The sequence below is a fragment of the Blennius ocellaris genome (genome assembly GCF_963422515.1).
Source record: "Blennius ocellaris genome assembly, chromosome: 3".
NCBI lineage: Eukaryota > Metazoa > Chordata > Actinopteri > Blenniiformes > Blenniidae > Blennius > Blennius ocellaris.
Window position 1 is genome coordinate 4,390,996 of NC_137652.1, and position 14,864 is coordinate 4,405,859.

General features: G+C 43.0%; 1 protein-coding gene across 4 annotated transcripts; it reads left to right on the top strand.

Moving 5' to 3' along the window:
• Positions 1 to 622: 622 nt before the first annotated feature.
• On the top strand, positions 623 to 14,625 carry LOC308147494 (carbohydrate sulfotransferase 12-like). 4 transcript variants are annotated; one of them, XM_080519669.1, is made up of 9 exons: positions 623 to 681; positions 3,966 to 4,018; positions 4,275 to 4,339; positions 5,504 to 5,606; positions 5,767 to 6,127; positions 7,097 to 7,236; positions 10,385 to 10,513; positions 10,635 to 10,824; positions 13,921 to 14,625. In XM_080519669.1, exons 4-9 carry the CDS (start codon positions 5,602 to 5,604, stop codon positions 14,188 to 14,190), a joined length of 1,095 nt encoding a protein of 364 aa, XP_080375795.1. In that variant the 5' UTR covers positions 623 to 681; positions 3,966 to 4,018; positions 4,275 to 4,339; positions 5,504 to 5,601; the 3' UTR covers positions 14,191 to 14,625. The 4 variants fall into 4 exon arrangements, with proteins under 4 accessions (XP_080375795.1, XP_080375792.1, XP_080375793.1 ...); XM_080519667.1 differs by lacking the exon at positions 623 to 681 and adding exons at positions 1,161 to 1,275; positions 2,526 to 2,597 and having other exon boundaries at positions 5,504 to 6,127; XM_080519666.1 differs by having other exon boundaries at positions 5,504 to 6,127.
• Positions 14,626 to 14,864: the final 239 nt, after the last annotated feature.

Consider the following 14,864-nt stretch of genomic DNA (forward strand, 5'->3'; position numbering starts at 1 on the left):
TTCAAATGTCACAGGAATATTTAAGACCGGTTACTTTGGGAACTGTAACGGTGGATTTGCGACGGCTTGAAAAGGTCGCCACTATATTTTACAGGCAATAATCTTTGTGACGAACGCTAACTCTTTACTTTTTAATATCCCTGTTGTCTTCATAAGGGCGGCACTGTTTAAAAAGGATGATGAACACATCGTGTCTTCTTTTTGTATTTATTTTTTTGTTAATGCCTTTTAAAGAATTGCTATCGCTCATATTTACTCTTTCCGGAGGCGCCTTGGGCCGAGGCTCCCGGCTCTCGGCATCCGGCCAAAGTTTCCAGGAATCGGCAGGAATTGCATACAGGTTTGGCCTCATCTGCGGCCATTGCTTGAATGATGCAGCTGCAGTCGGTTGATGGTGTCGTCTGCACCTGTTTGACTGGTCTGTGAAGTGCAGGGCCTCCAGGCAGAGCGGAGGCGACGTGAAAGTATTTCAATTTCTTTCAAAACGTACCCACAAGAGGTAAGAACAATGGGCCCGAAAAGCAACTGTGGCTGCTGGGCTCGGCTTTCTTGTGGGCGGGAACGATGACGGGACTTTTTAAAGCACCTGGTCCTGGACGATCCACTGGTAGAGCGACGGGTCGGACGTTTCCAAGCTGGTTGGCGCTGGTTTTCGGGACAACGGCCCTGTTACACCATCAGGTCAGCACTTGAACTTTCACAGCACGAGAGCGCACAAACAAAACGCATACGGGAATGGTATAATACAAAAAAAACGGGTACCACGGGCGGTTATATTTTATGCAAGACCAAAAGGGATAACCAGGAAGAGCAACTAAAGCAAACAACTGGAATGCTCCCAGGAGGCCTCGGGGCGACCTCAAGAACACAGAGAGAAGCTTCTGACATGACCTGCAGCTAAAATAAACCAATGATGTCATAAGAAAATGTAGTCAACAGTAACGATGAATACGTTAAACGACTGTTCCAATGATATTTTAAAAGGCAGACTACTGCAGATGAAATGTGACCAACCAGACAGGACCTGGTTTGAATATTCAAGAGTATAAAAGGTACCTGCAAGTGGTTGTTTTTTTGGGTATTCGTGGATCTACAGCCGAGGAGGCTTTTATTTCTTAGCTATTCAGAAAAGAGGCTCAGTTTAGAGTAGAACTGAAGTATTTCTGACAACTTTTTTTTTTTTTTTTACTGGAACAGCCTTTTTTTTTCTCCGATACACCGAATTCCTCCGCTCCAGACGCCCTGGTCCCCTGCTGGGTTTCCCTCGCTTTGTGGGTGAGCCTCAGCATATGATTGACGCCTCAAGTCCAGGTTTTATAATTAAGAGTCTGATTCTCTTTAAATCACTTTAGGTGTGTTTTTTTAAGAATCCAACTAGTTTCAATTGTAATGATAAAAAGAGTCCAGGTCCAAATAAGAGAACTTAATTTTTATTGAAATTAAAGACCAATTATTGATCTCTGTGCTCTTCATATAAGTGTGGATGTGTTGTGTAGATTCAACTGTAATGTGCAGATTAATGGATGTCAAAGGTCAAATGTTATGTTGAGAATTGTGTGAACCATGTAAAATACCAATTAAAAAAAAAAAAGAATTGTTTCAGGTGCAGTTTAAAAACTCCAAGTCAAATAAAAGTAAGGAACGCAGGGAATATGTTACCAGCCTGTTTGTAGTTTAAAGTGTACAGGTGTTTTTTTTTTTTTTTTTTAAGGAATACTTCTTTTTGAGAGCAACTAAAATGGTTGATAAACAAGTATTGATGATGCGAAAGTGGGGGGGGGTCTATTTAAGGAGTCGTCATTATATAGTGTAAATACAGTTTACATTTCTCCGTCCGTCGTCTATACAGGCCTTATTCGTGTTGCTGAGGGTCTGGAGGAGTGGGCCTCCAGTGTCCAGTGAGAATTTATATTTCATTTGCTTTATATCCTCATCAGACCACACTGTCAAACACTTATGAGAAAACGAACCCATCTGGTCCTCCGAGGCATTGACGCTGTTGCGCCGACACACTTTGTAAATAAAATGCCTTTTATTGAAATCTCTGCTGCTTGTTGCCGTTGAATTGCCGCGGTGTCGGTAGGTGTTCGGCGGGCCGCCAGCGAGCTGGCCGGGGTGTCTGATGTGGCGACAGCTGCCGCCACATCATTTCCCCGTCTGTCACGGATCTTGTAAATGCTCTGCGGGAGGCCAGCTGCTGAGGCTTCAGTCAGACGTCCGCGACCCGGCGGTAAATATCCATCCGTCAGCTAAATCCTCTTATCCTCAGAGGATGGTGGGAACGACCCCAGCAGCAAATATCAACTCACCCGTAATCATTAAACTAAATGTTCTGTAGTTTTGACATCTTTTCTTAGGGCGTAGTTTATGGATATATTGGAATTCAATACGACAACATGTCATGACCTGGTGCATCATAAACTGTTGTTTACTTAACGTGTCTTTAGAAATAAATGTGTCAGGACATATTTGCTTTTCTTTCTTTGTCTCCTCCATGGACGGAATGTGTTATTTGTCCCATTCAGTCACTGCACCTGTGAGGTGTGGCGAGGCTCCTGGCTGCTGAAGCACAGACTCTCTGGACTCAGATTTATATTGTAAGAAGTGAAAAGAGCTTCTGATTTCACTCTTCATCCAGCAGCATCAACTGATAAAGCTTCATATCATCAGCATTCCTCTTTCAGTAACACAAACATAAACACTGGAACATGTTTGTCCTACAAAGAAAGGTTCTTTTAGAGTGATGAATAGAACACCCTTCTTGTGCCCAAACAATTCATATTTACTGTAAACACATTAAAGTATAGAGATTTAATTTTGACCTTCAAGTAAACATTTCTGTTAATTTTCAAACTTTAAATTCTGGTGCTTTAATCAATTTTAATAAAGGTTGTCTGTCGAAATGACAAAAAATTATTTTAAGCCAAAAGTTTAGTTATCACATACTTGATTTTTCTTCTACTTACTCCTATTTTATTGAAAAAAACAAACCAAAAAAACAATCTCAATGGAGATCATGACCACACTTCAGTTCCCTGCGCCCCCTTGAGGTGAGGCAGAGTACTGCGTGCCTCACTGGCTTGACTTTTCTCTGCGTTTCATTGTAGATCAGCAGGAAGGATTGTCTCACACATACATTGAAGACATGACACAGTAGTAGTAGTCGTCACAATAGTAGTGTAAAGCTCACATTGTTGATAAGCTGACGAACAGTTTGTATTGATCCCAGTCAGACACGAGGCTCAGCTCTCCACTGCCTCACCCGGGCTGAATAAAATGCCAAAAAATATGTAGTCATACTGAAAATGCACCTTTAACACAAATCAGTGGAAAATATGAATATTTATTTTATGTACATTTTTTTCTTTTTTCACAATGACGGCACCATCACTGCTACTTGAATGTCTCCAATGTAAGCTGAGGTATCTGGCCTTCATGTTGATGTCGCTCTCTGTCATGTGTTTATCGTTTTAGGATCGATATTGACTTCAAGAAATAATTCAGAGACTTCGAATACGATCAAATCCAAAGAATAATGGATAGTTGAAGATCTTTGTTTGGCTGCAGGTGCAACACCTTGTGGAGGACATGGGACTGCCTTGTCCCAAAATCGAATTTTAATTATCGAGAAACCGGTGAATATGTTAAGAAATTTTATCAAAACACTTTTTTTTTAAAGACCTGAATATCTTGCAAATGTAACAGAGGTGATTAAAATGACAATGCCCGTGGCTTTCCTCGACCCTTTATGGGATATTTTGTGACTTCCACTTTTTTTTTCTTCTTTAAAACAAACCCACACAAGAAAAACCCTCAAACTCCACACACAGTTCAAGTTCAAGTTTATTGTCACACGTACAAGCGAGGACATGTTTCCCCGCACAATGGAATTGTCTCACTGATTATATCTTATTACGCAGAAATAACATTTGTTTGCTTGTTTTTTTTTTGTTTTGTTTTGACAGGGTAAGGGAATAAACGTCATCCAACTCGGGGAGGGACGCCTACAGTTCAAGATGTAAGTTAGAATATAAAAAACACACAGTGAAGGGTTTGTGAAGGTGAACGTATAAAGTTTGGTGTGAGATTGTGCACGTTGGAGACGCAGGAGGTGTGAGTCACGCGCCACGTGCGGCTGCGTCTCTTTTTTTCAGCGTCTAAATTTGGAGGACGCGTGAATCTGTTCGGGGCGTGAGAGAGGAGCGAGCCAGGATCTCGCGGTATTTGCATAATAACGTGTGCGTGTGCGTGTGCGTGTGCGTCTGTGTGTGCAGAGACTAGGTTCACATCACCGGGCGGACGGACCGGAGGAGAGCGGGGACCTCGGCTCCTCTGCACGGTAAAGGAAACAACATTTCATTCAGGCTGTGTGTCGTTTTTTGTTTTCCTTTTCTCCTTCTCCAAAAAACAACAACAACAAGACAAAAAAACATCCCCCTATTCTATTTGATGCCGAGATCTCGAGTCGCGTGACGCGCCCGGCGTGAAGGGCGCGAGCGGCACGAGCCGCGGCGGCGGATGAGACTGAGGCGTCCCGTGAAGCCGCTCTTTGTGTCGCCCGGGGAGGGTGTCTGCTGGAAGGACACGCTGTGGATCCTGCTTGCTGGATAAATCAAGTTTATGTTCAGGCAGAGGAAGATGCGCTCCTTTCCCCCCCCAAGACTGTAAAATAACGTTAAAACTCCCGCGCTTCAGAACATTTTATTATAAATTACAATGATAAGAATAATAATAATACCGTTTGTCTTTCAGCTCATAGAGAAATGAGATGAAACTGATTTCACTCTTGTTAAATTTCCTGAAGTAAAACTGTCCTCCCGTACAGTTTTTATTTTATTTTATTTAATTTTTTTAAATTTTCCATTAGACTTTAATCCGTTTCACTTGTCAGCAGATGTGTTTTATGGGACAAACCGTGAGGGATTGAAGCCCTGCAGTTGGTGGTGTGGGTCTGGAGTGTGTCCCGCCCCCACGGGCTGGTTTGTTCACATGTCCCTGACAGCTGAGCACCCTGGATAGAGGTGCTGGTTCCCACGACCCCCCCTGGCAACCCCACACACACACACACACACACACACCCACACACACAAACAGGCCCGGACCCTCCGCATACAGCAACATATTGCCTCTAATAAATCGACCTGTTATGCCAGGATGAACATGATGCCATTAAGCGTTGATGCTTGTGTCTTGGCCCACGATATGATAAAATAATACTTTTATTTGTATAACACTTTGCTTTGTTTGTCCATTGTTTGTTCTTTTGTCATAAACACGTTGATTTTCCAATACGTTTTTACAAGTGAAGCTGGAGCGGACGGTTTTGTAATTATATGTATTGCATGTAAACGTTAACTTCTCCTGTGTGTTGCAGGGTGTGACTCAATCGTTATTTTCAAGGCCGTTTGCTAAAAATAATCAATTTATCCAGTTTTTCTTCGTGAGCTGTAAGTGTGCACAGAGGTCTTGGTTTCATTTCTGTTTCATTTCCTGTTTCTTTCAGTGGCACCTGTCAAGCAGGAAGGACCTCCTCGACGGTCGGCCACTTGCGGAGCGGAGATCAACCCACTTGCTCGTCCCTTCAACCGACCGCGGACATTGATGAGGTCCAGCCATGAGAGCATGGCCCCGTGTGCGGGTGGCGTTCATGCTGGGGGCGTTGCTGATGAGCCTGCTCATCATTGCGTACTGGGACAACATAAGCAGGTGCGATGGGGGTGTGCTGCCCCCCCTCTACGGATCACTTTGCTTTGACTTGATCAACAGGACCGTCGGAGACCCCCCGCCTCCGCAGCAGCCGGTTAGGGAGACCCCGGACCCCGACGCCAAGCCTCACGCCACGCACCTCTCCGTCCGGCAACGTAAGCGGACGGAGGAGAAGGACCGGGATTTGAAACGGGGGAGGAGGAAGGGGGAAACACTGGGCGAAGAGGCGAGAGAGAGCGGCAGCGTGTCCGCCGAGGTGCAGAAGGCGAGGAAGCAGAGGGTCGCCGACGCCTGTTCAGAGATGACCTCCTCTGAGGAATTCCCCGCGATGAAACGCAACTTTAGTGGGATCCCAGTCGCGGAGCTGGATCACTTCATTGTGGACGATAAACACCGGGTTATCTACTGCTATGTTCCCAAGGTACGTCCACGTTGTGCGGTTCTGTTTGGTGCGGCGGCCCTGAAGTGCAAACCACAACAGCAAATCACTAAACACAACGAGAAATGGAAAAACACAACATAAAAATGAAAAAAAAAACAAAACACAAGGACATTAACTTTAATAGAAGAGCAGCAGGAGATCTCTCTGATTGGACGACGGTGCCGTTCAGCCTTTGAACCGGAAGTTCTTCAGCCTGGAGCACAGATTTCAGAACATGGAAAAGTTTGGTGACTCCTCTACCGACTCTTTCCCGCAGCTTGGACAAAACATTGTTCCTCTTTTCCGTCCCGGTGTTTTCTCCTCTCGAAACTGAACGCACCACAAGCGAAATGACCTCCGGTTCACAAGCGGTACTGTCCCGTCGTCCAATCACACGACCTCCTGCTGCCAACTGCTGTCTACCTTTTCCCTTTAACTTAATGTCTTTGTGTTTTTTCAATTGTGTTGTGTTTTTTCATTTGTGGTGTTTTTTCACTTGTGTTGTGTTTTTTCATTTGTGTTGTTTTTTCACTTGTGTTGTGTTTTTTCATTTGTTGTTGTGTTTTTTCACTTGTTGTGCTTTTTCATTTGTTGTTGGGTTTTTTCATTTGTTGTTGGGTTTTTTCCCTTGTGTTGTGTTCTTTCACTTGTGTTTTTGAATTGTTGTTGTGGTTTGCACTTCAGGGCCACCATAGTTTGGTGGTGTGTGTGTGTGTGTGTGTGTGTGTGTGTGTGTGTGTGTGTGTGTGTGTGTGTGTGTGTGTGTGTGTGTGTGTGTGAGTGAGAGTGCTTCATTAAAACACCCCCCCCTCCAAAAAAAAAAAAACACCTTTGCAATAAGAAACCGCTTGAAAGCAAAGTGCTTTACTAGCGTCTGTACTTTAATGGCCATTCGAGATATTTACACACATTCTCTTGCCTTTCTAAATCTCTCGCCGTCTCCTGCCTCCCTGTCTCCTGTGACCTCAGGTGGCGTGCACCAACTGGAAGAAAGTGATGATGATCCTCAGCGAGTCTCTGACCTCGCCCTCAGGAAAACCCTACACTGACCCCAAAAAAATGCCTACTGAGATCGTACACAAGGAATCCAACTACCTCAGTTTTGATAAGTAAGACACATCACACCGTTTATACCCACAGAAAATATATACATATATATCTATGTTTTTATGTTTCATATAGTTATTTTACGTCAGTAGCTTTATACCATCCAGTCTCGTCTCAGTCGCGCTTGAGCGTTATATAAAAGTAGTTCTTTCTTTCAGTGCACTATAAAAGTGGACTCTTTTAACCAAAACGTTAAGCGCTGAAAATTAAAGATCAATATCCTTTACAACGTTGGCAACTGGAGGTTCGTTTTATTGGGTAGATATACAAATACAGACTGAAGCCTTTCTGCCTGGTATAGAAGTTGGATGATGGATGGATGGATGCCGGTAGCATAAAGTATTTTTTATTTTTGATTAAAATAAGCACGTCCATGTCCATGAATGAAACAGGGAAAAGATATAAATATCATAACTTGTATCCACCTAATGACGATAGGTACAGCTCACCAGGAACATGAATATTACAATATAATGTTTTGATTTAGTTTAATGAAGAAAGGAACAACTGCCCTTTTTTTAATTTTTTACTTACTGCCTCGTTTGACCAAAAGCTGGAAATAAATTTTAGGCTCTGCAAATGTTCTATGTCACGGCATATTTGCGACCACAATGCAATGCTGTGCATGTTTACTTATTGTGGAGGCTTTCTGGGCCAGAATGCCTCCACAATACGTTTTTTTTTTTAACTTAAAAAAACAACATTATGAAGGAGCTCAAAAAGAAGCAGAAACCTCAAGTACATGAACCAGAAAGAGACACGAGGTCGGCAGCCCCTTTTGTGTAAAACATTTAAGTATTTGTATTTGTGGCCATTGTTTGTTTGGAAATTTAATTTTCTGTGCATTCAGATGATCCATCCATCATTCTTCCTGCAAATAAAAACATACCGCATTAAAGTAGAACAAATAGTACAGTCAGCGTCAGGCCAAGTTTTGAAAACATCAAACTATCCCTTTAATTCGTCACTTGAGCAGAACTTAAAACAATACACAACCCACATTCCCCAGCAAAAAAAAAAAACCCCAACAACCTCAAAACAAGCACTTCCCCCTCCGAACAAGAGCAAGTAAAATAGAGAAACTAAAAATGTTTGTTGACAGGAGGAGCCGATAACACAAAAAAAAACCCCCACATACCTCAGGCTCTAAAAGCAGACAGGAGGAACATTTGGCAGAAAGTGAAGACAAACTTGCACATTTGAAGGGAGAGAGTTTTTCATCTGCCATTGGCTGTCATGCTTTGATGCAAAATGCTCCCCCCCCCCCCCCCCCCCAAAAAAAAAATTGCGCGGTGGCATTTTAAGACGGGCGGAAACGCTGCAGCACTTCTCTCTTTGCTTAAAGATTTATAGAACCTAGTTCTTGATGTTCCTGCCGCTCAGAACGCCACACATTTTTGGTTTCCGCCGCAACGTTTTATACTATGAGCCGCGCTGAAAAAAAAAAAGGCCAGTGAGCGAAGGCATTGTTTACCGAAACGACAGGCCGGACTTGGCGCCGCAGCACAAAAAGGCCATTCTCAGAGCTGAAATCGTGGTTTTTTTTGTTGTTGTTGTTGTGTCTGTATCGCCGACGCACACCACGCAAGTTACAAGGGGGCTCGTTTTCACGTCGCCTCCCGCTGTGATTGAAGTAAAGTAAAGTAAAGTAGAGCCTTATTCCTCCCCAGGGGGGAAACACAACCTTGCAACAGCTCACGGCAAGAAGGTGCAGAATTATAAAAATGAAAGAATTAAAAATATGTAAACATATGTAAATCTAAACAGGAGCAAAAAAAGAGCACAAGAAAATAGAATAGGTAAAAATAAAAAGAATAAACAATCCAGTAAAAAAAAAAAAAAAGAAATCCTCTAAAAATAGAGTAAATGACAGAAATGGTGTACACATAGTGTAGATCAGGCCTATGCAACTGGCGGCCCACGGGCCAACTCCGGCCCGCAGATGACATCAGACCGGCCCGCAGATCAGTTCTGTTTACTTTTTTTTTTTTTTTTATTAAAAATAAGAAAGACATTTTAAATACACTACAGTCATTTCTATCTGCTTTTATAGAGAAAATCGAAAAGCCCAACATATCCACATGAGCAAGCAGGTGTGTTTGCGACTGTGGAAAGGAAAAACTCGCCCAACAGGAAGAAACTTTGCAGAAACCAGAGTCAGAGGTGGAGGAATTCTGCGGACCGGTTGGGGTGAAAGGATAGAGAGAGGAGAGGAAAGGAAAGGAAAGACAGAGAGAAAGACTTGTTGGGGATATACATACAATACCCTTGTTAGTGCTACATACATTTTCTTTTTTCTTTTTAATTATACAATAATCACAGTGATCTAATATATTTTCCAACTGCCATGAGATTAAACCAGCCTGAGCAGCAACAGAGCAAAAACCAAAGTAATCACAACAATTATAACAAAAACAAAAGAACATAAAACAAAGAAGAAGAAAAAAGGAAAAGAAAAACGGAACGAAACAAAAAAACAATAAATAAAAAGCTGTGGTATTAAGTCTCTTCGATAAACAGCTTTTGTTGTCAGATGCTCAAAATGTTCAGCGACTGTGTGACGTGAAACCCATTGGCAAGTTCAGCTAATCTTTCAATTCTGATAATCTGTTTGCTCCCTTCTGTGGATTGCTTGAAAGAAAGGGATTTGTATTACAAGTAGAGATGTCAGAATTTACAAAAATATACAGAAAGACATACATAATCTTTCAGGTGTTTCAAATATGTGTTTATGGGGCTGTAAGAGCCTTTGTTCCAAAACCAAAACAGTATGATGTGTATAAAGTCAGTGATTTGTACTTTTTTTGCCATGTACCAAAATAAAACACTTTTGAATGTGGCAGAGCATTGTGTCGGGTTGAGATCAGGAATAATAGCTCAGGGAATTGGGTCCTTAGCTTTCTGAAAATGTGGCCCTCCCAAAAATATAGTCGAATAGTCCTGGTGTAGATAGATAGGAGCTGAGATGTACTCAGTGCAGATGTAACCGGTCCATGAGGAGAATGTTCGGACCTTTACAGTGAGTTGTTAAATATCCGAACAGCTGTTGGGATGAATGCGGTGGAACGGCGCCGCGGTGGCGTCAGTGTGGAGCGGCAGCGTTCATGGTGGTGGTGATGATGATGATGACGTGTTGTTCTTCCTCGCCAGGTTTCCCTATATTTATGGTTCCCTGTCCCGCCACCTGATGGCAGTCAAGCTCCAGACGTACACCAAGTTTCTGTTCGTGAGAGACCCTTTTGTTCGACTCATCTCTGCCTTCAGGAACAAGTTTGAAAAGTGTGTATCTGACTGTGCATGTACACACACACACACACACACACACACACATGTACTTCACCTTTTGATGACACAGCAGTCAGCATTAAAGTGTGTGTGTGTCATGTGCTTGTGTCGCCAGGCCCAATCAGAGCTTCTACAGGTCCTTTGGTGCGGTGATGCTGCATCGTTATGGTAACGTGTCTCGTTTGCCAGACACAGTCCAGGAGGCGTTTGCTGCAGGGCTCAGACCCACGTTTCAGCAGTTCATCACCTACCTGCTGGATCCCCGGACCGAGAGGGGAAGAATCTTCAATGAACACTGGCGGCAGGTATTTGTCTCTCTCTCTCTCACACACACACACACACACACACACACACACACACACACACACATACACAGCTTGTCAGCGAATGCAGACTGAAGCCATACACATCACTTTAAATTGGGTTTTGAAAAATCGGTAATTGAATTTTCATGACTTTCACTTCTCCTTTGCTTTCAGCATGCCTCCTATTAAGAGACATGGAATTGTTCTATTCCCTGGTGAATCCATGCATACGTAACGTGGCTTATGACTCGTGCAGAGTGGACTACAGTCCACACTTTGTTGGCTTTAAAAAAAATTAAAAAATTCATTCATTTCAGGCATGTGACATTTTAAACATTTTGTGCAATCACAGACATCGCCAACATCCCTATACACACACACACACACACACACGCACACACACACGCACATATTCAAAGAATATATACACCATTTGATGATAATAAATATTTAAACTATATTATGAAAATATAGTCATGCAAAATATATCATCTATGTTTAAGTATACCCACACATACTTATCAACATACATACCTCATATATCTGATTAACGCATTGAAAAAAATAATTCAATATGCCACAGATCAATACAGCTTATTGTCTATGTACTGTGGGGGTTTAAAACACGAGGCTGTTAATCTTGTTTATTTCTGGAGTTTAGGAAATTATTGAAAGTTTGAGGATCAAAACAATTTAATAGTGTGAAAAAATATATATAAAAATAAAAAACAATCCAATAATCCACCTTTTCGCAGCCTTCAAGCACATTGATGCAAATTTAATTTCCCTGTTTACAAAAAGTCACATCCTTGAGCGAAGATTTTCTAAAAGAAGCTTTTAAGGGGATTCTTTTATACTTATCGGAGACATGTTTCAGTAAATCACCCTCCTTTCATTGAGGAAAACACAGCATCGGGTCAAGGAGAAGGAGTCAGACGTCTGATTGTTTCCCCTCCCCCCCCCCCAAATTGCATCAAGGCATGTCTCGCCTGAAGGTGTACAACAGGGCACTCCAAAACAAATTTGCCGAAACTGGATCTGTTGCATCCGCGGCACGATCGGCCAGGGCCAGTGAGCAGACCACCGCCAGATCAATACACGACATTCTGCTCCGTGAGAGCGAGCGATGGAACTCTCAAAGGTGCGCGTTTTGCGAAATGAAGATGGTTAGACCTCGGTCGGCAAAAGTGTGGCCCAACAAAACTGTGTGTCAACGATCTCACAGGACGAGGAGCGTCTCTACTACAACACTGGATTCAGGGACGAGACCTTTGAAGTGGTGATGAGACTTTGCAGCATCACGCAGTGGGTGACGGGGGACAAAAAAAAAATAGTCCCCATTTCCTGATTTAAAGCAGCAAAAGAATGTGCACGTGTCAGGTGAAGACCAGAGGAACCGATACGGCATTAGATGAAGCCCCCAGTCAAAGGTTATTCCGACTCCAGAGAAATACACCGAACGTTGGTTTGTGAAGAGGGAGTCTGGATAATAGCTGGATAATAAACCATAAAAAACACCTTCATATCTCGACAAAAACACCTTTTAGACCAAGTAAGACCAAGGACACTCACCGAAAGAGACACAGGCTCCTGCCATAACATGATGTATCGTCAGACTTGGACAAAAACACAATAAAATGTTCAGCTATTTATTGTTTAAATGTTCAGTTTAGTTCTTCAGCTCAACCTTGAACTTGAGCCTCAACTCAGCCTGCAAGTATTTTGTCTCACATCAAGTCGTCATTCTTATTGATGTTTTCCCACAATATAGGATTTTGTTGTTAAGAGCTGTTTGGATCCAACGAACTATTAGGTTTACGCCGCCTCATTTATATTCTTTTATTGTTATTTCTTCTCATAAATTAAATGAAAGAAAGCAGAAAGCAACTCTTGACACTAGTGACCCTCTAATTCTTTCTTTTTGTTTCCCCTTCACGGTGTAAAAACTGAGCCATTTACTGTATTAACTTTACATTTCCAAAAATTTATTAAAGCATATTTTGGGTTTTTGGGGGGTTTGGTTTCTGCTTTAGGGCAAATTTAACTGGACTCATCATCACTGCTCCGTTGTGGAACTCCTCACAATCATCATAACATCCCATCACACATCCTGACTTCTGACTTCTGAAATTTGACTTTTTTAATGTTTTACCCGCTCGCGCCATTTTATTTATTTTTTTTAACTGCTCTTGTTTATATTCTCTCTAACTTTTTCCTGTTCTTCTTCCATTGCAGTTATATGACAGCTATAATTTTAGATAATCAGAATGACTGTGGTAGCAGGCTATAAACTAGTGTTGTAAAATACACGTAACATAAAACTTTTTATGCACAGTATTGTTGATTCAGAGCGAACAAACACATGACACACACACACACACACACACACATGCACAGTGAGGTGCAGCACTAAGTCAGAGGCATCTGGTTTAATATGTGAACATCTGATCAGTGCACTGCTGAGAGGGAACACGGAGCCAAAAACATCTGGGGGTCATAAACAAGTGTGGACAAGATTTTTTTCCACGTCTGTTAATATGTTGTATGTATGTGCTGTAGGCCTATTGGCAATGAAATTAAAACGTTAAAGGTCCGTGTCCAGACCCTTCACCCGAAGTCATGCCGTTGGCGTGCATTTCCACGATGAGGTTGGCGCCACCGTCCAAGGACATTTTGAAGAAGGTTTAACAATTCAATGTATATGAGCGTATCAGAAAGACGGTGGGTGAAAGTCAGTCAGACTGAAGGGGGCAGCAACGCAATGCGCCTTTGTTTACTCTACCGACAAGCGAAGAAGAGACTCGCCTTCCGGTTTTCCGGCAACTCAAACTTGAAATAAAGAATTACGGTCGCATTTTATTTCCCCAATTTTTGTTTCAGAAACGCATATCGGGGAAACCGGAAACCATCCGATTTCCGTTTTTCAATTTGAAAACGAAAAACGGGAGCCGGCTCGTCTCCCGTTTTTCGTTTCCCAATATCGAATCGGAAAACGGAAATCGGATGGTTTCCGGTTTTTCGTTCTCCGACATCAAAACGAAAATCGGATGGCCGGAGGGTACACGGACCGTAAACACAGTCTGTTTTGTGTTTCAGATTTACCGTTTGTGCCATCCGTGTCAGGTGAAGTATGACTTCATCGGGCAACTGGAGACCCTCGACACGGACGCACAACAACTACTGAGACTAATGAAAGTGGACGACCTGTTCCGTTTCCCCTCGGCGTACGGAAACCACACCGTGGCCACCTGGGTGAGCGACTGGTTTAAACAGATTCCCATGGAGGCGCGGAGGAAACTGTACAAGCTGTACGAACCGGACTTCAAGCTGTTTGGCTACCCCAAACCCGACGTCCTCGAGGAGTAGACGGCTGCGGGCGGGACACCTGGGAGAACCGCACCGTGTGTGGAGCTGCCGGCCTGCACACACAGTCAGCACACCTTCTCCAACACCTGCCAATGCTGATGTTTCTAGCGTTCCTTTAGCGTAAACATCAAACAACAGAAGTGCCTGTCACTCCCTAAGCTCTCTTCCGAGCGGAAATGAAATGATCTCTGATGGTTTCTAATGTGGGCTTTAGCACAGTCCCATACGATGAGTGGTGATGTCCCAGGCAGTGAGTTCATCTCTGGATATTCCTTGAGCACCGCCTTTATAAAAGAGAGAAATTCTTTGTCATTCTTTGACCAATATTCCATTTCAGCCTAATTGGAGAGTGGTCGGAAATAACAATAGGTAGGCTCTCTATATCTGTTATCCTATGTCATTCTTTTTTGGGGTTAATAAAAAGGAAGAGGTTGATCCTGGAGTATGACGTGTGTCTATTTGAATACAATTTTAAAATAAAATCGGAAATTTACTTCTCCATATGTCGACAAGTCCAGGTCCAGCTGGGCCAAGGTCCTAACGACGGAGGGGGGACCTTCTCTCTCTCAACCCCCGCTACCTGGCCTCACCTTACCTCACTCAACAATAGGGACCAGTGGGCGGGGCCTAGAGTGGGGGAGGTCCAGGCTACTTAACGGGGGGGGGGGGCGTTG

Coding starts and splice junctions, on each gene's coding strand:
- LOC308147494 (XM_080519666.1), top strand. CDS start 5,615: ATGAGAGCATGGCCCCGTGTGCGGGTGGCGTTCATGCTGGGGGCGTTG. Junction 10,514..10,634: donor TTCAGGAACAAGTTTGAAAA/GTGTGTATCTGA, acceptor TTGTGTCGCCAG/GCCCAATCAGAGCTTCTACA. Junction 10,825..13,920: donor TCAATGAACACTGGCGGCAG/GTATTTGTCTCT, acceptor TTTGTGTTTCAG/ATTTACCGTTTGTGCCATCC.